Source organism: Schistocerca cancellata, chromosome 7 (assembly GCF_023864275.1).
Source record: "Schistocerca cancellata isolate TAMUIC-IGC-003103 chromosome 7, iqSchCanc2.1, whole genome shotgun sequence".
NCBI classification, from domain to species: domain Eukaryota; kingdom Metazoa; phylum Arthropoda; class Insecta; order Orthoptera; family Acrididae; genus Schistocerca; species Schistocerca cancellata.
The window spans coordinates 281,225,880-281,251,090 of record NC_064632.1 but is presented as its reverse complement, the minus strand read 5'-3'; the positions used below and the strand labels follow the sequence as shown (position 1 = coordinate 281,251,090).

The window sequence follows — 25,211 nt, the reverse complement described above, 5'->3', positions numbered from 1 at the left end:
ACCCCGCTTAGTCAGTCACTCATGTGTTCCATTGATTATTTTGCATGAGAGAGTGTAATGATGTGGAACAAGTCATTTTATATTCACGTCACAAATTAGTTTGTAAATGTGATTGCTTGCTGAACATTTCTATTTTTTAAAGAAAAGGGAAAAAGATAATATATGTATGGAATATGAGGAGTTGTCAAGGAGAAACTTTCTCAGTTTGTTGTTAGGTGATCAAAAATTTTTGTTGCAGCATTGTGCACCCCTTTTTGTGCTAAAGACAAACTTAATGTGGAGTAATGAGTGTCGTTTTTCCTTGTGGTATTGTAATTATGTTCCTCATTGTTCCTTTTGAACTTTGGTGAATTATTTACAACCAACTTCATGGGAGGGGGGATAAATATACTGTGAAGCAACAGTCAGAATCCCCAACTCCTTAAACAGATGTCTAGAAGATGATCATGAGTGAGCACCACGTATTATTCTTAAAACATGTCTTTGTGCAATGAAGACTTTCTTTCTTAAAGATGAGTTACTGCAGAATATTATTCCATATGACATTGTTGAGTGAAAATATGTAAAATACATCAACTTACTAATTTGTGTCACCTAAAGATATGCAATGATTCTAAGTGCAAATGCGGTTGAACAAAGTTGTTTTATGAATTGCAAAAGGTGTTTTTTCCAATTTAAATTCTCATCAGTATGGACTGCTAAGAATTTAGAAGTTTCCACCCTGTTTATTGTTTCCTCACGATGTGTTACACCTATAATTATTGGTGTAGCTCCTCTAGATGTGCAGATACTGTGTCTTTTTAAAACTGGGTGAAAGACCGTTCGCAGAAAACAAGTCAATGGTGCTTTTGTGTGTGTGTGTGTGTGTGTGTGTGTGTGTGTTGGGGTTTATGGGCGCTCAACATCGAGGTCATCAGCGCCCAATGGTGCTTTTAAGGACTTCATTTACCATTTCTTCTTTTTATTTACATATGATTGGATTGATTACAAGTGTCATCTGCAAAAGAACTAATTCTGCTTATTTACTAGACAGAATATTGTATATGTATATGAGAAACAGTAGTGGACCTAAGATTGAATCCCATACGTGATTTATCCCCTTTCTGCATTCTTAGTTAGATTTGACATTATTCTTTGGTTTGCTATACCATCAATCTCATATAATGTCAATTTATGTAGGAGAATACTGTTACTCATACAGTCACATGCCTTAGAGAGGTCACAGAAAATACCAACCAGCACTATTTTATTATTTAATGCTTGTAAAATCTGATAAGTGAATGTGTAAATGGCATTGTCATTAGAGCAACCCTTCTGAAACCCAAACTAAGATCTGCTAAGGATGCTATCGTTGCTGAGGTGTGATACTATTCTAAAATACATCATAATCTCAAAAATTTTGGAGAATGTCAGCAGTGAAACAGGTCAGTAGTTACTGACATCTCTCTGGAAAATGCCTTGAATTAGTGATGCATTACATATTTCAGATAAGACTTGGCTTATTACATGTGAAAAAAATTTTAGTACTCTATTGGAGACACCTGCAAAACCAGATGAGCTTTTATTTGAGAGAATGTATAATTTTCTTAATTTCAAAAGAAGTTGGTGATACATTCATGTAATTGAATTTTATAAAATTTACATTTTCAACATGCAGCAGTGAGTTTGCTCTTGACGTTTTTGTCCCTATGCTTTCTACTACATTTAAGAAATGATTATTAAATGCATTTGCTACCTGTGAATCATCCTTTATAGCCCTTCCATTCAGGTCAATAGTGCTGTTTCTTTGTTCTGTGGCTGGTTGTTCTCTCTCTCTCCACTACATTCCATATAGCCTTAAGTCTGTTATCAGAAGTACTGATTTATGACATAATGTGCATGTTCCTTGATTTTTTAATAACCTTTCTTAATAATTTCAAGTAGTTTCTTGTAGTACTTCAGAATCCCTACTTGTTCTTGCCAAAAGATAAATTTCCTTTTCCTTTCACAAGATGCTTATTTCTCTAGTGATCCATGTTTTTTTACGTGGTTGTTTAGTGTCCTTTCTGATTAGCTTATGCGGAAAGCTATTTTCAAATAATGATATAAAATTGTAATGAAATAAATTAAATTTTATATTAGCATTTGGTTCATTATAGATTACATTCCATGTCGTCATCTGTAAACTATTCTTAAAAACACTTGGCCTGGAGTCATTACTTATTCTAACTGATTTCCACTGAGTTATATCCATACAGGAACATGCTATGTTATTGATCCTAACTAACTGTGCATCATGATCAGAGAGAGCATTTGATTTGTTACTGGGTAAACAGTTATTTTCTTGCTTTGAGCTTCATCAAGGAAAACATCAGCAATACGGGCCCTGCTGTCTATCCACCAGTGTTGAAAAATTAATTACCAAGATCAGATTGTAGGACCCAAATAAGGTTTCCAGATCATTTATCATATCAGAATCCCTTAGAAAATCTGCATTGAAATCCCCACAAACTATTAACTACTTGCTACTGTCTGACAGATGGCACAGTAAGGAACCCATATTTCTCGTAAACAGTTCAAAATTTCCCATTGGGGATCCATATACCGTTACAATTGAAAGTGAACTATTTTTCAGCATGAATCCAGATAGCACAGGCTGTAAAGCAGTCAGTGAAATGAAGAACGTTGTGTTGGGCGGCTTGCTCGACAGTGTGGTGGTCCAGCTGTTTCCTGGCCACAGTTTGTCAGTGGCCATTCGTGCAGACAGCTTCTTGCTTGTCATGTCCACGTAGAATGCAGCACAGTGTTTACAGCTTAATTTGTAGATCACGTAACTAGTTTCACATATATCCCTGCCTTTGATGGGATAGGTGATGTTGGTGACCAGACTGGAGTAGTTTGTGATGGGAGGATGTGTGAAACAGATCTTGCGTCTATGTCTGTTACAGAGATATGAGCCATGAAGCAAGGGGTTGGGAAAGGAAAGGAAGCAGAAAAGGAAAAAAGAACATACATAAAAGAGAAATACTTTCACAATATTGTAAAACATTAAATAAAGTTACAAACACCTTGGACTCCTCCTTTAACTGTGTTCCATCTGCTTTCAAAGACCATAAATCAACCTTTCATTTATTTATTTCGCTTTTTACACCTTACGGTAGTAACAAACAGATGTAGTTATCTGAAACATTTGTACCTTTCCAACATAAGTTGATCAGGCAATGTATCACTTAAAATACTTTAGTTACATAGTACAACACTCGTGATTCAATTCAGTTTATTGCTTGTAACATGTAATTTTACCTGCATGTGCGTTTTCAACGAAGTATGAAGTTTTTACAGGTACAATTTGTTTTAGTTTACATTATTTCTTAATATGTTGTAATTCACGATAAATTAATGTTATAAGGGCATTTTTCCTTCTTCTTCTTCTTCTTCTTCTTCTTCTTCTTCCTCTTTTTTTTCAGTTCGTTTGACATAGGGGCTTTGCGCTCTTAAAGTTAAAATCTGTTAACCACATGAAAATCTTTTCTGTGTCTTGTTTCATAGTTGTGAATATCTACGTTTCTTTTTGTGATCTTAGTGTCTTCTTTCACTAGCATTATGGTTTCTAGTATATACATGGCATAACCTTTGAGAATATTGTGTGTAATGAATAGGGATTTTGCAAGAAGTTCCTGATTTTACTTTTGCTATGATCAAGGCTCGCTTCTGCAGTATGAAAACTCTTTTTCATATTAGTTTAGCATATCCCACTCCACAGTACTATTCCATAAGTTAAGAAAGGATTCACTAATACATAATATACAGTGTTATTTTTTTATAGACGTAATCAGTTTGCTTCTTCCATGAAAGTCGATCTGTGTATAAACCCAAGAATTTACCATCTTTACAGGGCTAGGAGAATTTCATCAATCACAGTATTTTGTCTGTTTGGACCACTTGGTTTAAAATTAATAATATTAGTGTTTTCTGTGTTTACTTTTAGGTTCTCTCTTTCAATAAAGTTATATATCTCTTTGACTAGGATGGGCTCATTGTCTGCAAAGCAGACATCAGATGTATTGTCTGCATGCATAGTGATAAATTGCTTACTGTCAGGAGAACTTAGGAAATCATTTGCGTAGCATATGAATAGGGTTGGACCTAAAATAGAGCCCTAAGGAACACCAAAATGTATATTTCTTATATTTGACCTTCTCCTCTCCAGTATTTCTCCATTAGAATACATTATCTACACACACTTTTGCCTACCCTTTAAATATGTGTCTAGTAATTGCATGAGTTTTCCAGTGACACCACTCTTTGCAATTTTTGATAAGAGCACGTGATGATGTACTCTATCAAAAGCCCTTGAGAGGTCCAGGAATACTCCTGCTGCTTGGGATTTTTCATTTATTTTTTCAAGTACATTATGGACAAATTGTACTGCTGCTGATTTGGTACTTTGAACTCTTCTGAAACCATGCTGGAAATCGCTTAATATTTCAGCATTGTTGTCATGTTCAAAGATTACTTTAATATTATTTTCTTTGTCAGTTTGCTGAAAGTTGAGATAAAGGCAATGGGTCTGTAGTTCTGTACATTCTTTATTTCCCCATTTTTGTGTATTGGTTTCACTACAGACAAGTATCAACTTGTCAGGAAAGACACCATCTTCGAGAGCACAGTTTATAAAATGAACTAGTGCTTTCATTATTTCATGTTTACATTTCTTCAATAGATATGGAGAAATTTCATCTAATGCTGCAGAATGTCATATGTGCTTGCAGGTAGTGTGCTGGAGTTTGTTTGTTACTGGACTCGCAAATGAGTGCTGTATATCCTGTTTCATAGACATCATTTTCGACAGTATCTATGAAGTAATTATTGAAAATATTGGTGATTAGAAGAGGGTCAGAGATATCTTCATTATTCACAGTTATTTGTACATTATTAATTTTGGTTTCTGTTTCTGATTTTATTTACAATTTACCAGCAAGTCTATGAAACTTTACCTGAACCTCGTATCTGTTGGCTGATTCTTTCTTATTTTAATATCCTGATTTAGTTGTGGTACTTAAATTTGTACTGCTTGTAGAGTTCTTTATGTAACTCTGAGTTAAGGTATACATGTTTTCCATTGTTTCCTTTGTTTTAAAATCTAACGGCACAGGTTTTGATTTTCAAGGTTGATTTTTTGGACACTCTTTTTTTCATGGCTCTATCTAAGTGCTCAGTCATAATTTCTGTGGACATGTTCCATTTATTGTTGACCCCAATGGTAGTCATAACTGATTCCCATGATTCCTAGCTTAAACTGTAACTTAGTGTAGCAATGTTGTTTGCTGATAATATTCGCCTGTGCCCATACTTTTTTCTTGGTTTGAATTTGGTATTACATTTTAGCACTAGTGTTTGGCCTAAATTATCTGAGACATGACCATTTATTACGTCTGTTCAGATAATGTATTCATAATTTGTGATAACATAATCAGTTGAACTACTATGTTTGTTAGCTGTTCTGGTGGGTACTAGTCCAAAAAATCTTTAGTCCCATAAGATGGGATACAATCTGTAAAACATTTGCTTTTCTGACCATCTTGTAAAGTGTCAATGTTCAGATCTCCCAGTATGACAAGATTTACACTTCTACAGCCTGAGATTAATTTACTTAAAAATCAATCAAGTGATTTCGGAAAAGCATCACAGTTTCCACAGAGGGATCTATATACACCTACGACACAGAAAGGAACAGGGCAAAATGTGATTTTAAGAATTGCAATTACAAAATCTTTGTCAACACAGAAATTCTTCCCCCATAGCACTTTTTGGTAGTTATGAACTCACATTTTCTTGTGTGGATGGCAACACCACCACCTTTATTGTGTGTTCTACAGTAGGACGTAGCTAGGTTGTAACCTTCTAATTTGCAATTTGAATGTTGTTCACTGTTTTCTGGTGTTCTGTAACTATTACTACATGTGAAGATAGTCCTGTGATAAATGATTCAAAAGCATCTATTTTGTTTCCTAACCCCTGTACATTATAATGCAAAAGTGATAAATTATTCTCTTGTGGACTGACATCTGCTTGAGGCACATACACTTGCATCTGGTGTTGCACTGGTGGAAGGTTTTATCGTCTTAAGACACCGGTCTTGTCCTGCCAATGTATTGCTTTACTGACCTGGCATTTCATGGTTGATTCTCCCAAATATGTGTTATTTTTGTCCTTGAGAGAGATGGCCTCTGTAGCACAACACTGAACATTATATTTTTGCTGTTCACTATTTCTTTGATACAATTTATAACTAAGTCCTTCCCTAGTCTGTTGATATGTAAACCATGGGATGTGCGGAATCTTCTTCCTACACAGCTTATGTCCACAAATGTAACATTTTTTAATCTCGTGCATATGTTTAGGATCTTCTTATTTGTCTTTTGCACTTCTCTATTAACACATGACTGGATTGGCAAGTCAATGTGCTGTAGAACAGAGAAAACAATCATGTTTGAACTTCTCAGCTCATTTAGCCTTCTTTCAAGTGAGATCACTAGGTCTTTCATTTTGTTTTTTGCTGTGTCATTTGTTCCCGCTAAGAACACAAAAAAAGTTATTTGTTGTTGCTATTTTCATGTCATGGTTCATGGAAGTCACTGCCTGAAATTTTGTGCCTGGTTTTACTATGCTAGTTATTTTGTGACTGCTTCTACACAAATTTGGCTGCTGTGTTCCATCCTTGACTATCTGCAAATAGTTCTATTTTACATGTTTTTGTTAGTTGATAACTGTTTTTAGGGCTGCTGGTATTTGGATTTTGCATGGTGGCAATGTTTGTTTTGTCTTTTTTTGTCCATATTAGTCGATAATCCAACTTGAGGAACACTTGAGTTTGATTCACTGTCAGCGACCACACTCACGGTTGAATTGTTTTTTCCTGTGGTTGAAAGCGACTCAATATTGGAACCCAAGGATCTCAGTGTATATTTGTATGCAAAGATTCGTACTACTCTTTTTTGGGGTGTTGTTATGAAGCTTAGTTCCATTATAAAATCCACTATAATCACACCCAAAACCAAATAAAATGTTGTATACAAAATGGAATAACATTTGATAAACAATTTGTCATCTAAATGGTAATTTCTCATATTCCATTCCTGATAAAACTTCTCTAATTCAGAAATAATATATAACGACTTGTAACATGGTTATAAGTGGAGGAACTGAGGAAAGGTTTAATTTCTGCTCAGTCATAATGCTATCAGTACTAATACTAGTGTAGACATTCTACAGCTCTTTCTTTATGTACACCGCTGGAATACCTATAGCTTGCATTAATCGCTTCATAAATGAGAACAGACTCCTCATCTTGGAGCTGCTACTTAACTCGCTCTCTACATGCAGCAATAACAAATACCTGTATTGTTGTGGAAATCCATATAGGGAACAAAAAAATTCTCTTTGTTTTTCTTGATGGGTTCACTGCCCAACTAAATACCTCAAGTCAGGTTCAATCCTAACTTCTCAGAGTCACCACTTATAACGTAATCACCTTCCTCTTGCCACCGCTCAGTAAAGGCGTGTAAAACAACATTCATCATGTTATTAATATCATAATAGTGTTAGCATACATTAGCCTTACCTGTATCACACTTTTATAAACAATGGGTTAATGTCATTATATTGACCCTGCTGGGGCTAATTACATAAGATTTCTGAATTACTTAATTTTCTACAAATTTCCTAATAATCTTGTTACACCCTATGATTTTGATGAAGAAAATGGACTGTTACTAAATCACTCTTTAATTTCTTGTGAATGGCTGTTAAGTCCTGGGTATCATATATACACTTTTCTTTGCTGGTTGTTGTCTCTGTTAATATTACTGCCTTTGCATGTGGTTTTCTGGTTATCATGAATGGTCCCTCATATGGTGAGTAAAACTTGCTCTTTGTCTCTCCACACTTGTCACTTCTCTTGTGACTTTTAACAAAGGCTGCATCCCACTCTGTATGATATAGCAGTGCCTTTCTCCCATCTCCCCCCCCCCCCCCACCCTCTTCCCCCCCCCCTCTCTCTCTCTCTCTCTCTCTCTCTCTCTCTCTCTCTCTCTCTCTCTCTCTCTCTCTCTCTCTCTCTTTTCCCCCCTTGGTATTTCAGCTTCCATAGTTGTTGACATCAACTAGAGGGCAGAGTTTTCTTCTGGCTACTTAACCCATTTCTAGAAGGGTTCCCCTTCTACTTGTTGCCCTGTTACCTCTAGTGCTAACACTTTAGTGGCAATTCATTCAACACTAATTCTATCCACTTTGAAAGCTTAATCACACAGTAAGCTCAGAAAAAAAATCTCACATCATGCATAACCCTTTCTGACAGGTTACTTTCAGGATGGTAGTGTGAATTCAAAATACGGTTTACATTCTCCCATGCTAAAAACTCTTGGAGGTTTATGGATGTAAACTGGCTCCCATTGTCCATTAAAAGATTCTTAGGTTTACCAACTTGTTTAAAATAGTCATCTCATAGTTTATTTGCTACGCTGTTGATTGTAGATTTTGTTAGGGAGTACAGCTTTACCGACTTTGACCAGCATTCTAAAATGACCAGGCTGTATCCCGTGCTTCCATGGCCTTAAAGCACTGAGCCAAAGAGATCCAATGCCACAAGCTCCCAAATTTATCCTCTAATAATGGTGTACAGCAATATGTGTACTCCTGAAGTATTTTTTACCTTTTGGCATATTTTTGGTACCTGTCGATTCATGTTTTTAAAGTAGTAGTACTTTTTCATATCCACAATACATTTCTTTGATCCAGAGTGTACATACCCAAAGTATACATACCAAGTAATTAATTCTGTTACTGCTATTTTGTCTGATAGTGACATGGGGAGACCGTGGCTGTGTACAATTAATGTAGATTAATTCTTACAAAGAAGAAAACAGCAACCAGCCACTATTAATACTGCTATTTATTTAGGTAAATAGCACCGTTACCGGTTTCGAACTGGCAAGTTCATCATCAGACGCCTGTTCACATGATTTTCAAGATACTCTTTACATTATCGTCTGTTTACAATTTTTATTCTTCCACTGTGATGCAGATTGTTGGTGTGTTGTTGCCCTACGGTAGGAAACAGTGTCAGAAGTGCCCTATGTGAAAATAACTAACCTCCAAATGATGAAATACAGAGTAAGTAAAAATGTGAGGTTAAGTGGTTATGGTACTTATGTCGAAAATTCCGCGCAATTATGCAACTGACAGGAATCAAACCGGACCCACGTACACTAATTGCTATTAAACTTTGTCCAGAACCTTCAAACAGTGTCAGACTCACTGTGTGTCCCAAAAATTTCACCTATTCCTACCAAATTGTGATTTTGATAGTTTAATTGTAATTCCTTGTGATCATAGTCTGTTGAAAAATTCATTTAGCATTTGTAAGTGTTTGTTCCATGTGGTATATATAACTACAATGTCATGAATATAATAGAAAGAAACATTCCACATGGGAAAAATATATTAAAAAATTGCTATGGCTTACCAAACGGGAAAACGCTGGTAGATAGACACAATAAAAAAAAAAAACACACACACACACAAATATCGAGCTTCCGCAACCCACGGTTGCTTCATCAGGAAAGAGGGAAGGAGGTGGAAAGACGAAAGGATGTGGGTTTTAAGGGAGAGGGTAAGGAGTCACTCCAATCCCGGGAGCGGAAAGACTTACCTTAGGGGGGGAAAAGGGACAGGTAGACACACACACACACACACACACACACACACACCAGCACATATCCAGACACAAGCAGACATATGTAAAGGCAAAGAGTTTGGGCAGAGATGTCAGGCGAGGCGGAAGTACAGAGGCAGAGATGTTGAGTGACAAGTGATGTACGAGGGGCGGCAACTTGAAATTAGTGGAGGTTGAGGCCAGGTGGGTAACGAGAAGAGAGGCTATATTGAAGGGCAAGTTCCCATCTCCGGAGTCCTGATAGGTTGGTGTCAGTGGGAAGTATCCAGATCACCCGAACGGTGTTACACTGTGCCAAGATGTGCTGGCCGTGCACCAAGGCATGTTTAGCCACAAGGTGATCCTCATTACCAACAAACACTGTCTGCCTGTGTCCGTTCATGCGAATGGACAGTTTGTTGCTGGTCATACCCACATAGAAGGCTTCACAGTGTAGGCAGGTCAGTTGGTAAATCACATGGGTGCTTTCACACGTGGCTCTGCCTTTAATCGTGTACACCTTCTGGGTTACAGGACTGGAGTAGTTGGTGGTAGGAGGGTGCACGGGACAGGTTTTACACCGGGTGCGGTTACAAGGGTAGGAGCCAGAGGGTAGGGAAGGTGGTTTGGGGATTTCATAGGGATGAACCAAGAGGTTATGAAGGTTAGGTAGACGGCGGAAAGACACCCTTGGTGGAGTGAGGAGGATTTCGTGAAGGATGGATCGCATTTCAGGGCAGGATTTGAGGAAGTCGTATCCCTGTTGGAGAGCCACATTCAGAGTCTGATCCAGTCCCGATAAGTATCCTGTCCCAAGTGGGGCACTTTCGGGGTTCTTCTGTGGTAGGTTCTGGGTTTGAGGGGATGAGGAAGTGGCTTTGGTTATTTGCTTCTGTACCAGGTCGGGAGGGTAGTTGCGAGATGCGAAAGGAGGACAAGGTGAAGTGAATGGGGGAGAAAGTTCTGGAGGAATATGGATAGGAGATATCCTCACTGTCAATTCAGATCACAAGGTGTCATCAGTGAATCTGAGCCAGTTGAGGGGTTTGGGATTCTGGGTGGTTATAAAGAATTCCTGTAGAGGGCCCACAAATAGGTTGGCATAGGATGGTGCCATGGGGGTGGACATAGCTGTACCCTGGATTTGTTTATAGGTGATGCCTTCAAAGGTGAAGTAATGGAAGTTGAGGATATAGTTTGTCATAGCGACTAGGAAGGAGGTTGTGGGTTTGGAATCTGTTGGGTGTTGAGAAAGATAGTGTTCAGGAGTGGCAAGGCCATGGGTATTAGGGATGTTAGTGTACAGGGAGGTGGCATCAGTAGTGACGAGCAGGGCACCGTGTGGTAAAAGGGGCAGGAACTGTGGAGAGTTGGTGGAGGAAATGGTTGGTATCTTTTATACAGCAGGTTAGGTTCTGGGTAATAGGTTGAAGGTGTTGGTCTAAGAGAGCAGACATTCACTGTGGGGGCACAGTAACCGGCCACAATGGGCCATCCTGGTTGGTTGGGTTTTGTGGGCTCAAGGAAGCATGTAGGAGACCAGGGACTAGTCAGGGTAAGGAGAGGGGTGGACTCTGGGAGAGGTTCTGGGATGGGCCTCAGAATTGGAGCAGAGATTGGAGAGCCTGCCGGATTTCTGGAGTGGTGTCACTGTGGCAGGATGTGTGGGTAGATGAATCTGACAGCTGGCAGAGTTCTTTTGCCAGATAATCCTTGCAGTTCAGATCAGCAGTGGTGGTGCCTTTATCAGCAGATAGAATTGGAAAGGTCGGGATAAATTTTTAGATAAAAAAAAACACCTTCAGCCTATTACCTGCATCGTACCAAACTAATATAAAAGATACCGACCATTCCCTCTGCCGACACTCCACAGTTCCTCTTCCTTTACCTCATTGTGCCCTGCTCATCACTATTGATGCCATCTCCTTTTACGTTGACATTCCTAATGCCAGTGGCCTTGCTGATATTGAGCAGTACCTTTCCCAAATCCCAACAGATTCCCATGACTACTTTATATCCTCATCCACAATTGCTTCTCCTTTGAAGACATCACCTACAAACTAATTCATGGTACAGCTATGGGCACCTGCATGGCACCATCCTATGCCAACCTGTCCATGGGCCCCCCCAGCGGGTTCGGGGGTAAGAATAGGCCCGAGGTATTCCTGCCTGTCGTAAGAGGCGACTAAAGGGAACTTCAACCGTTTCGGCCTTCAATGTGATGGGCCCCCTTGGGGTTTGACCTCCTTTTTTCAAAATTCTACAGAAGTACGAGCCTTTTGGGGAAGGACGCCTTACGTGGTATATCACTGGTCCTTAGTGCACTAAGACCTTGGCACTCAGCATTGTAATGGTGTTGTAACCACACCCATTATTCCTCAAATTGGGCCTAAACGCCTGATGGGTTGCACAAGTTATGCCCATAGTGCGTCCCCATCTGCACCTACGATCATGATGGACTTTCCGTGGCACCCGAAATCCAGCCCGTTGTGGTGGGGTCGTCATGTACCCTCTAGGTTGTAGCCCCCTGACAACACAGGGATCGTACTGCCGATACCTGAGCTGCACCCTCCCCACGTCGGCCAAGGAGTAGATGCCCGTCTCCTGGGGGCATCGGGATTCCCGGCAACGGTCATCCTGCCAGGTGGCCCTTGCTGAGGCTGGGTGGCGCCCGTGGGGAGAGCCCCTGGTCGGAGTGGGTGGTATCGGGGCGGACGTTTCGCAGATGAAATGTCAACACGTATCAGGTCGCTCTGTGGCCGAGTCTTTTAAAAAGAAAGGTACTGTCTCTGGTTCTGGTTCTCCTGCCCTTTCCCCCTTGACTCCTCCCTGGAAGGAAGGACAGGCCCGCCGTCTTGGGGCGAAGTACTTCCCCCGCTATTTAGTCTGTTCTTGGACCGATGCGGGGACGTTCGCCACCTCCAAGCCCATGTTCTTTGTCCAGCACATCGAGGACATCTTCGGGGAAATCGAGGCTCTCAGTAAAATATGTTCGGGGTCCGTTCTTATAAAGACCGCCTCCGCCACACAGTCGGCGGCGCTCCAGGCGTGCGACCGACTAGGCGACATCCCAGTGTCTATTGTCCCGCATCTGGCACTGAATAGGACACAGGGGGTTATTTTTCATTGGGACCTCCTGCTGCAATCTGATGAGGAGCTCAGGGCCAACCTGGAGCGCCGAGGTGTGCATTTCGTCTGGCGAGTTCAGCGCGGCCCCAAAGACCGTCGCATCGACACCGGAGCCTTTATCCTCGCCTTCGAGGGGGACGTTCTACCGGAGAAGGTAAAGGTGATGTGCTACCGGTGTGACGTGCGACCTTACATCCCACCTCCTATGCGCTGCTTTCGGTGTTTACGCTTTGGGCACATGTTGTCACGGTGTGAGGCTGAGCCCCTTTGTGGCGATTGCGGATGTCCTCTTCGTGAGGAACATACATGCACCCCACCACCTCGGTGCATCAATTGTCCTGGCATCCACTCGCCTAGATCTTTAGACTGCCCCGCGTATCAGAAGGAGAAAAAGATTCAAGAATTTAAAACTTTGGATCGTCTCTCTTATTCTGAGGCCAGGAAGAAGTATGACCGCCTCCATCCCGCGACGTTGACAACTTTGTTTGCCTCAGTCGTGTCCACTCCTTCCACAGTATCCTCACCCCTATCCTGTCCCCCCTCAACCTCCTCACCCCATCCGGGGTCTATGCCTCCGCCTCCCAAATCCCTCCCTTCCCAATCCTCCTCCCTCGCGGCGCTTGTCCCCTCTGTCCCGGGGGCCACCCTTTCTCCTCCTCCTCCTCCTCCTCCTCCTCCTCCCCCTCCGCCGCCTGAGAAGCGATCCTCTTCTCAGGCATCCATCGGGGAAACGTTCCGGACCCCGGCTTCCGAGATCCGGCGTTCCAAAACGGACTCCGTGTGTGAGGACCTTCTTCGGGTCCAGCCCACCATCCCCGTGCCTCATCGGCCTTCCAAGAAGGCCTCCAAGAAAAAATCTTTATCCCCCTCTCCACCCCGGCGTGTTTCGTCTGACGCTCCATCTGTGAGTCGCTGCTCCCGGCCATCCTCAGTTTCGCCGGGATGCTCTGCTGCCAGGCGCTCAGCTGGCCTCTCGTCGGCGAATGATGCTGCCCCTCCTACGCAACCCGGGAAAGCGGCCGCCTCTGGCGACGACTCGATGGAACAGGATCCGGCTCCCGCTGGTTGTAGCATTGTTCCCTCGACACCTGGCCCTCCGCGGCCGTCAAGGTGACCAGCTCTTCACCCGTTTCGTTCCCCCTCTTTTCTGACTAGCGATGGCTTTGTTACATTGGAACATAAGAGGTATTCGATCTAATCGGGAGGAATTAAAACTGCTCCTCCGCCTGCACTGTCCGCTCGTCCTTGGTCTCCAGGAAACCAAGTTGCGCCCAACTGACCGTATTGCTTTTACCCACTATACCTCGGAGCGGTCTGACCTCCCCCCTGTGGACGGTATTCCAGCTCTTGGTGGGGTCATGTTGCTCGTTCGGGACGATTTCTATTACCATCCCCTCCCATTGACCACCCCACTCCAAGCAATAGCTGTCCGTATTACTCTTTCTGCCTTTACTTTTTCTGTTTGTACCGTCTACACTCCATCGTCATCCGCAGTTAGTCGGGCTGACATGATGCACCTGATTGTTCAGCTTCCTCCGCCATTTTTATTGTTTGGCGACTTCTATGCCCATCATCCCCTTTGGGCCTCTCCTGCATCCTGTCAGAGAGGCTCCCTCTTTGCGGATGTCTTCAATCATCTCAATCTTGTCTGCCTCACTACCGGCGCCCCGACTTTCCTCTCGGACTCTACTCATACCTACTTCCACTTGGACCTCTCGATCTATTCTACCACTCTTGCCCGGCGGTTCGAGTGGTATGTCCTTTCTGACACCTATTCGAGCGACCTGTGTCGTTCGTCTCCTGCACCACACCCCATCCCCACGTCCTTCGAGCTGGAACGTACCGAAAGCTGACTGGGGACTTTACTCCTCCCTGGCGACCTTTCCGGGCCACGATTTTCTCAGTTGTGACAGGTCTAATACCTCACGGCTGTTATCATCAGTGCTGCCGAACGTTCCATTCCTCGTACTGCCTCTTCTTCACGTCGCGTTTCCGTCCCCTGGTGGAATGAGGCTTGTCGAGACGCTATCCGTGCTCGACGACGTGCTTTATGCACCTTTCGCCGCCATCCTACGTTGGCGAATTGTATTGGATACAAACGACTCCGAGCGCAATGCTGTAGTCATCAAAGACAGCAAAAAAGCTTGTTGGGCCTCTTTCACCAGCTCCTTTAACAGCTTTACTCCCTCTTCTGTCGTCTGGGGTGGCCTGCGCCGGCTGTCGGGCATTAAGGCCCACTCCTCGTTACCTGTCCTGACTTCAGGTGATGAGGTCCTTGTTGATCCTGTGCATATCTCCAACGCCTTCGGCCGCTTTTTCGAGGAGGTTTCAGGCTCCGTCCATTACCACCCTGCCTTCCTTCCCAGGAAAGAGGCAGAAGAGGCTCGGCGACCTTCCTTCCACCCGCTGAATCTGGAAAATTATAATGCCCCCTTTACTATGCGGGAACTCGAACGTGCACTTGCACTGTCCCGGTCCTCTGCTCCGGGGCCAGATGCCATTCACGTTCAGATGCTGGCACACCTTTCTCCGGCAGGCAAAAGCTTCCTTCTTCGTACCTACAATCGCGTCTGGACCGAAGGTCAAGTCCCCATGCGTTGGCGTAACGCCGTCGTTGTTCCTATACCCAAACCCGGGAAGGATAGACACCTTCCTTCTAGTTACCGTCCCATTTCTCTTACAAGCTGTGTCTGTAAGGTGATGGAGCGCATGGTTAACGCTCGGTTAGTTTGGATTCTTGAATCTCGACGGCTACTTACCAATGTTCAATGCGGCTTTCGTCGCCGCCGCTCTGCTGTTGACCACCTTGTGACCTTGTTGACATTCATCATGAACAACTTTTTGCGAAAGCGCCAAACGGTCGCCGTGTTCTTCGATTTGGAGAAGGCTTATGATACCTGTTGGAGAGGAGGTATCCTCCGCACTATGTACAGGTGGGGTCTACGCGTTCGCCTGCCCCTTTTTATTGATTCCTTTTTAACAGATTGAAAGTTTAGGGTATGTGTGGGTTCCGTATTGTCAGACGTCTTCCTCCAGGAGAACGGAGTGCCTCAGGGCTCCGTCTTGAGTGTAGCCCTTTTTGCCATAGCAATCAATCCAATTATGGATTGCATTCCACCTAATGTCTCAAGCTCTCTTTTTGTCGATGACTTCGCGATCTACTGCAGTGCCCAGCGAACATGCCTCCTGGAGCGCTGCCTTCAGCGTTGTCTAGACAGCCTATACTCATGGAGTGTGGCAAATGGCTTCCGGTTCTCTGAAGAGAAGACGGTTTGCATCAACTTTTGGCGATATAAAGCGTTCCTTCCGCCATCCTTACATCTCGGTCCCGTTGTTCTCCCATTCATGGAAACAACTAAGTTTCTAGGGCTCACACTGGACAGGAAACTTTGTTGGTCTCCGCACATCTCTTATTTGGCTGCTCGTTGTACACGTTCCCTTAATGTCCTCAGAGTTCTTAGTGGTTCATCTTGGGGAGCGGATTGCACTGTCCTGATCGCTTGTATCGGTCCATAGTCCGATCAAAGCTGGATTATGGGAGCCTCGTCTGCTCGGCCATCCCTCTTATGCCGTCTCAACTCCATCCACCATAGGGGGTTACGTCTTGCGACCGGAGCTTTCTACACTAGTCCCGTCAAGAGTCTTTATGCTGAAGCTGCCGAATTACCATTGACCTACCGGCGCGACGTACTGCTTTGTCGGTTTGCCTGCCGGCTGTTGTCAATGCCCGACCACCCCTCTTATCAGTCCTTCTTCGCCGATTCTCTCGACCGTCAGTATGGGTTGTATGTGTCTGCCCTGCTGCCCCCTGGAGTCCGCTTTCGTCGCCTGCTTCGCCAATTGGATTTTGCCCTCCCTACCACCTTCAGAGAGGGTGAGAGCCCGACACCACCTTGGCTCCAGGCTCCGGTTCATGTTTATCTCGACCTCAGCTCGCTCCCGAAGGAGGGTACTCCGGCTGCAGTGTATTGCTCACGGTTTGTCGAACTTCGTGCGCGACTTGCCAGTCACACCTTTATTTACACTGATGGCTCCAAAACTGACGATGGTGTCGGCTGTGCCTTTGTCGTCGGGGCCGTCACCTTTAAATACCGGCTCCTCGACCAATGTTCCAGCTTTACAGCTGAGCTTTTTGCTCTCCATCAGGCCGTTCAGTATGCCCGCCGCCACTGCCATTCATCGTATGTACTCTGCTCTGATTCACTCAGTGCTCTTCAGAGCCTTGGAGCTCCATATCCGGTCCATCCCTTGGTGCAACGGATCCAGCAGTCCCTCCATTCTTTCGCTGAGGGTGGCTCTCCTGTCAGCTTTCTGTGGGTTCCCTGCCATGTAGGAGTGCCTGGGAATGAGGCTGCTGATGCTGCAGCCAAGGCTGCAGTCCTGCCTCGGCCAGCCTCCCATTGTGTCCCGTCATCTGACGTTAGTGGGGTTGTTTGTAAGAGGCTTGTGCCCTTATGGTGGGATACTTGGTCCTCACTTCAAGGAAACAAGCTCCGGGCAGTCAAACCATTCCCAACTGCTTGGACAACCTCCTCCCGACCATCTCGGCGAGAAGAGGTCCTTCTGACCAGGTTGCGGATTGGGCATTGCCGGTTTAGCCACCGCTACCTGCTCTCCGGTGACCCAGCCCCGCAGTGCCCTTGTGGTCATGCATTAACAGTGCGCCATGTTTTATTGTTGTGTCCCCATTTTAGTCAATCTTGTGTTGTCCTGTCTCTGCCATCTACTTTACAGGATATTTTAGCGGATGACGCTCGAGCAGCTGCTCGTGTTCTTCGTTTCATTACTGTGACTGGATTGTCCAAAGACATCTAACTCTTTCACTTATTTTATCTGCCTCTTTGTAAGAACTTTCTGGTGTGTGTGTGTGTGTGTGTGTGTGTGTGTGTGTGTGTGTGTGTCCCTCCCCCCCCCCCCCCCCCCCCCCCCTTGAGTTTTACTAGATTCTATGTGCTCTAACAATTGTGACTGGGCACTAATGACCTCAGTAGTTGAGCGCCCTTAAACCCAAAAAAAAAAAAAAGAAAAACTGTCCATGGGCCATCTAGAGGAATCCCTTCTAACCTACCAGAGTCCCAAACCCCTCACCTAGTTCAAATTAATTGATGACATTTTATTATCTGAATAGAGTGTGAGGACACCCTATCCACATTCCTCCAGAACCTCAAAACTTTCTCCCCCATTCACTTCACCTGGTCCTCCTCAACCAATAAGGCCAGCTTCCTCGATGCTGACTTCCATCTCAAAAAAGCTGCATCAGTACCTCTGTCCATATCAAATCTACCAACCAGTAATAATACCCTCACTTCAACAGCTTTCACTCAGTTCATACCAAGAAATTGCTTCCATACAGCCCAGTCACCCGTGACTGTCGCACCTGCAGGGATGAGTAATCCCTCTCAAAATATAAAAAAGGTCTCACATAGGCCTTCAGACTGTAATTGCCCTCCCAACATTGTACAAAAAGAGATCTCCCGTGCCTTATCCCTCGATTAACCTGCCACCTCCCAAAGTCCCACGGTGTGGCCACAGAGGAGCATGCCCCTTGTGACTCATTCCACCTGTTATTGGAGCAACTGAATCACATTCTCCACCAGGGTTTCGACTACTCTCATCATGCCCTGAAATGAATGAGGAATGTCCTACATGCCATCGTCCCCACCCACACACAATATCCTCGTCCATTACTACACAACCCCTACTCCCAACTCCTTGCCTCGTGGCTCATATTCCTGTAATAGACTTAGATGTAACCTGTTCCGTACAATCTCGCTCCACCATCACCTACACAAGAATCGCCTATCCCACAAAGGCAGGGGCTACCTGTGTAACTAGTTGTGAGGGCTACAAGCTGAGCTGCAACCACTGTGCTGCATTCTGCTTGGAGCATGACCACCAACAAGCTGTCTGTCCTCGTGAATGGCCACTGACAAACTGTGGCGAAGAAGTAGCTGAACCATCCAGTTACTCAGCACACTGCCCAAGACGATGTTCTTAATTCCGATGACTGCATTACAGGCTGTGCCACCAGGATCCTTCATTGTCCTTTACCCAATTATCCATGTCCCTGTTCCCAATCCAGCACTAGACAGCCCTCTGTTCCACCTATGCACCCATGGTCTTTTCCATTGGGAAATGCTTGCCCTATGTCTAACCTCCAGACTGCACCTTGCTATTCTACCCTCTGCCCACTTCACCCCTGTATGCTCTCAATAACACTTTACCATTCTTGCTACCCCTCCCCCCTCCCTACCCCAGCCTCCTCCCTCAAGTGCTGCTGATTGCAATCTGTCCTTGGCAGCCAGGATCTGTGGTCATGTGTGTGTCAGCTGGGTTCGCGTAGGGTGTGCGCGTGCATGCATGTTTGCTTGTGTGTGCCTGTTTGGCTGAAAGCTTTCTTTGACCGTCTTCTTGTGCTTATCTACCAATCAGCTTCTTTACTGTATGCTGAGTAGCAACTATCCTTTTCATAATATTGTCATTTTTGCATCCTGGATTTTACATTGCTTAACATTACTTTTCCGTGCATTATTAAGTATTTTGTATGGCTCTTCTGTTATTTTCACTTCTTTTAAAATAGGGTGCCTGAATCCTGATACTAACCTAAAAAAGGTGCCCCTTTGACACCAGTAACCACAGGTATTTTGCTGTATGTGATTGTGCCCCCCCCTCCCCTACCCCATATATTATCTGCAAGAAGCTCAACCAACCCATCTTTACGCCTCCTATTAAGGTGTAGGCCATGTCTAGTATATTCCCATCTCCCTTATCACGATAAGCTTACAATCCAGGTTCACGTCTGAGTCCAGCACATGACACTTCATGTAATACCTATGTACCTATTAAAATTAATTTGAATTTCAAGAATGAATGTTGGAAACTGTAGTTAGTCATCAAATGCAAATATAAATTAAATATTCACTGACCAAAAATGGATGTGAAAGTATCTGCATTTGCTCAACTGGTAAGTAAGAATATTTAAAACACTGTAGTAACTGGTTGCTGTAAATTCTTCCTCAGAAATATATTTAATAGTCATGGCATGCAACATCCAGTGTGGTGAAAAAAGGTAAATATACATTCCTTGGATATGCATTTGACAGGGACCAGGACTCTACTATGTGGACAATGAAGGCACGAGAACAAAAGGAAAGGTTTTTTCGGTTGGTTCTGGCTCGGTGTATGCCTTCGGTGTTTTGGATGCTGGATATAACTGGGATTTATCTGATGAAGAAGCATACGATCTAGGTCGACGTGCAATTTATCATGCAACTCACAGGGATGCTTACAGTGGGGGCATTGTAAGAGGTAAGTTTTTACGAACAGAGGACTATACTGTTTCTGAGATACCGGTAGTATTACAGTGGTGATCAGCAGCTTTAAATATTATTGTTTTCTATTGTTTCTTCTCATGGGGGATTTCATTGTTTGGGAGTCATGGACTGACATTTTCATGCATGTTATGTATATCAATGACAGCAATACTGTTGATATGTAATTGTAAATCAGCTGATTGAGAGGCGATACTTGTCTTTTAACTCTTCTTACTCCCGTCACTGTAGACACATAAGATGCACTATGTGATCAAAATTATCCGGACACGTGGCTGAAAATGACTTAAAAGTTCACAGCACCACCCTCCATGAGTAATGCTGGAAATAAATATGGTGTTGGCCCACCCTTAGCCTTGACGACAGCTTCCACTCTCACAGGCACACGTTCAATCAGGTGCTGGAAGGTTTCTTGGGAATGCCAGCCCATTCTTCACAGAGTGCTTCACTGAGGAGAGGTATCAATGTCAGTTGGTGAGGCCTCGCACGAAGTTGGTGTTGAAAAACATCTCAAAGGTGTTGCATAGGATTCAGGTCAGGACTCTGTGCAGGCCAATCCATTACAGGGATGTTATTTGCATGTAACTGTTCCACCACAGACTGTGCATTATGAGCAGATGCTCAATCGTGTTGAAAGATACAATCGCCATCCCCGAATTGCTCTTCAACAGTGGGAAGCAAGAAGGTGCTTAAAACATTAATGTAGGCCTGTGCTGTGATAGGGCCATGCAGAACAACAAGGGTTGCAAGCCCCCTCCATGAAAAACATGATCACACCATAACACCTTCGCCTCTGAATTTTACTGTTGGCACTACACACACTGGCAGATGATGTTCACCGGGCATTTGCCATACCCACACCCTGCCATTGGATCACCACTTTGTGTACCGTGGTTTGTCACTCCACACAACAGTTTTCCACTGTTCAGTCGTCCAATGTTTACGCTCCTTACACCAAGTGAGGCATCGTTTGGCATGTACCAGCATGATGTGTGGCTTATGAGTAGGTGCTTGACCATGAAATCCAAGTTTTCTCACCTCCCATGTAACTGCTTTAGTACTTGGAATGGATCCTGATGCAATTTGTTATTCCTGTACGATGGTCTAGATAGATGTCTGCCTTTTACGCATTATGATCTCTTCAGCTGTTGGCGGTCTCTTTCAGTCAGCAGACGAGGTCGGCCTGTACACTTTAGTGCTGTATGTGTCCCTTCACGTTTCCACTTCACTATCACATTGGAAACAGTGGACCTAGGGATGTTTAGGAGTGTGGAAATGTTGTGTATAGACGTATGACACAAGTGACACCCAATCACCTCACCATGTTTGAAGTCCGTGAGTTCCGCGGAGCACCCCGTTCTGCTCTCTCATGATGCCTAATGACTACTGAGTTTGCTGAAAAACATATAGTTGGGGGGGGGGGGGGTCTGGATACTTTTGATCACATAGTGTATCTGGTCTCTTTCTTGAAGTACTATTTTAAAAAAGGCTTTCCAGAAGGTATAAAAGAGTTTTTATTATATGAGAAAATTTGTTTATTGCTTCTCTCTGTTTGATTAAAAACAGAAGAAATACCAATTTGGTGCACTTTCAGTTTCAAATATAAAAACACAAATTATCTGACTTTCTGACACTAATTATATAGTATTTGCTACTACCTGTTTATCTGTGATGTAGGGTGTTTGTACTACAGACTGCTTAATCTAACCATATGTTTCTCCTTTTAAAGTTATTTATTGTTTATCACTACAGCTAGTAGACACTTATGACATTTCAGTGAATCAAAATTAACAGATTGATGGGCATTGGCAAGTATGTGTGAGGGAACACACTATGGCCAGTGTTCCTATACATAATATAAACTAACAGCCATATCTGTGTTGTTTTTTCTTGTGTTTTGTTGTACCAAAATGAATGTGTGTGTGTGTGTGTGTGTGTGTGTGTGTGTGTTTCTATTCTAATGATGGGCTGTTTGGCCAAAAGCTTTGTTTGACAGCCGTTTTGTTGTGCCTATCTGTGACTCAGCATTTGTGCTATATGGTGAGTAGCAGCTGTCTTTTTCATAATACATAAAAAAAAGACACACACACACACACACACACACACACACACACATTGTTTACATTCACGTTCAAAACAAAACAAATTGCCTTGAATATACTATGCTTTGTACTTGTTTTTTGTTTCAAATATAAATATTATCAAATATCTGTTCAACACTTTGTTGATATTCTTTGCAGTGTACCACATGAAGAGTACTGGCTGGGAGAACATTTCCAATGAGGACTGCAAAGAGCTGCATTATAAATTTAAAGAGGAAAAAGAAAGTCTTGTTCATTAACTCTGTTTTACAAGTTGTATCGTGAAATTGTGTAAATAAAAGACACATTTTGTGCAAATGTCCTGTCCTCATCAATACTGGTGAACATCCTTTAATATAAGACTTCTACTGGCCTGTAAAGCCACAAAGTTGCCTATAAATTGTAGTACTCCTGTCCGGATTCAATTTTTCCTTGAGATCCTTCTATTGACTGTTCTAACTGATGACACTGTCTTTGATGCTTGGATAATGTGTGCTGGGTAACTAAATGGGTTAGCCCTTAAACTGTGGACTTTCACTCTGATATGACCCATTCGGGTCGAGGTTGGAAGCAGGGGTGGTTTAAGAATTAACTAAAACAGTATTTTGGTTGGGGAGATGGTAGAATAGCACACTGAGAAGGCTAGGAAGGATTCTGGAGAGGATATTCCACACTTTTAGGCGCTATAATCAACACCCTGGCAGAAACAGGGCCAATCAAGTGTTTTAATAAATGACAAGGCCTTCTTTTTTGGATGCTCAGTAACTCTGGTTGGAAAAAACAGGGTACGGAGATCTGTTTGAGTACCAGTTGGGGCAGTGGTACATGAAGAGCCTGGGTTTAAGCCTCCAGGATGTATGCTGGAGGTGACATGTGCAGAGATCTTTTCAGTGGGACCTTCATAATTAAAAGTAGTGAATGTTGTGCTGAACACATTTTTATTAAGACAATAACAATATTGTAAAAAAATGGAATTGCTGCATGTAAGCGAAAATAGATGATAAAGTCACATTGAAATTGACTGGTAGACAGGACTAGTGTGCTGTTGCTGTAGCAGTAGAGCCTGGAGCTCTGGGTTGGAAACCTAACAGTCATTAATATGGCGAACAAAGCAAACATAGGAACTCGGATTGTATCAAAAAGGCATTGCATAGTTTGACATAATGTAAGATGGCCAAAAATACTCAAGATATTAATGCAATGAGAGGTAATGTGAACTAGGCCGTCTGCCGGCAGTGAACGATCATACAGAATTTTCCCTTGTTCACTCCAGTGTTGATATAGATGGCACAGAAAGGGGGGTGTCACTAGAGACCATGTGGCTGGGGGGGCAATGTCTATCACAGTCCCAGACATGGGACGGTCATTGGGAACTACATTGTGGTAGAAATGAGATCTTATATCACCACATTCGTCTCCTTTTAGTGGAGCTAAAGCAGGAGAGGTGTAGTCGACAGGATAATGCCAAGGGACTCTGAGAGTGTTGCGGCATTGGTGGTGCCGATATTGAGTCTCGCATTGTCTAAGTGTCTAAACAGCTTCCTGGCTGTATTGTTTGTAATGCAACAACAGTTGAATTTTAGCAGCCACAGGCTGCAGGAGCAGTAGTGTGTACAACTGGTAAAGAGGCAACAGCATCAGATGTGACAACTGCATTGTGGGAAGCAGGTTTTGTTGCTGCAGATGGAGTTGGTGGTTATCACTATTTCACGTGTTCAGGTGGTTTTGCTGCCGGGTGAACCGTGTGCCTTCAGTACCAATAGCAAAAAAGTGGTAAAGACCGTGACTGGTGTGCCACCCACACAGAAGCCAGATGCTGGTGCCCGAGTTATACCGGGTCTGTTGGCTTTGGGCATCCTCCGATAGCAACTGGTCTTCCTCTATTCATCTTGTTCCCAAAAAGGATGGCTCCTTACGCGTGTGCGGGGACTACAGGTCCCTTAATGCCCACACCACTATCGATAACTACCCCATACCACGTATTCAAGATTTCATGCAATAGCTTCATGGCTCTACCTTTTTCTCCATATTAGATTGTTCCAAAGTGTATCACCCGATTCCTATGCATCCACCAGATATTCCAAAGATGGCTATCATCACACCCTTTGGCCTACTTGAATACTGTTACATGCCTTGTTATTTGAAAAATGATGTGCAGACATGGCAATGGTTCATTGATTCCATTTTGCTCCCTCTGCCTTTTGGTTACACCTACTTAGACGATATCCTTATCTTTTCTTCCTCCACTGAGGAGCATCAAGTTCACCTCACCCCAGTCAGTTTGGCCCTCGCTGCCAATGGCGTGGTGACCATCCATGATAAATCTCAACTATGTTCCACATCCGTTACCTTCCTCGGCCATTCTGTCTCTGCCGACGGCCTCCGACCAATGAGTTCTCATGTTGAAATCGTACTTGAGACTTCCTCTCCCCGAAGATTATGCTCAGCTCCATCATTTTCTGGGTGTGGCAAACTTTTACTGCTGCCATATTCCTCAAGCTTCCTCCATCCAAATGGCCCTCACTGACACACTCTCTGGCAAGAACACCACTGGAAAACAGAAGTTAGAGTGGACACAACCTATGCTCAATGCTTTTGGTAATCTTAAAACTGCACTAGCCAAAGCCGTCACACTCACCCATCCTGACCCTGAGGCCCGTGTCTTGATCACGACTGATGCCAGTGACTCGGCTGTGGGTGCCGTTTTACAGCATCACACCACCGACTCCACCCAGTCCCTCCACTTCTTTTCCAAGAAACTGACTAAGAGCCAGTGCAAGTGGTAGGCATTTGACCATGAGCCACTTGCAGTGTACAAGGTGATTAAACATTTTTGTAGTGACCTTGAGGGGTAACCCTTCACGATCTATACCGATCACAAGCCACTCATGGATGCTATTCATAATCCAGCTAAAGATCTTCTGCCCATGCATTTCTGCCATATGGACTACATCTGTCAGCACTCTTCTGATGCAC

At 43.6% G+C, this 25,211-nt stretch overlaps 1 protein-coding gene across 1 annotated transcript in view; it reads left to right on the top strand.

Moving 5' to 3' along the window:
• Nucleotides 1-22,553, top strand: part of LOC126091985 (proteasome subunit beta type-5-like) — a 64,689-nt gene extending 42,136 nt beyond the window's left edge. The window contains exons 4-5 of the mRNA XM_049907348.1: nucleotides 19,927-20,131; nucleotides 22,395-22,553. Of these exons, the coding sequence (XP_049763305.1) occupies nucleotides 19,927-20,131; nucleotides 22,395-22,495 (306 nt within the window). The 3' untranslated portion in view covers nucleotides 22,496-22,553. The remainder of the gene's footprint in view (nucleotides 1-19,926; nucleotides 20,132-22,394) is intronic.
• The last annotated feature ends 2,658 nt before the right edge of the window (nucleotides 22,554-25,211 follow it).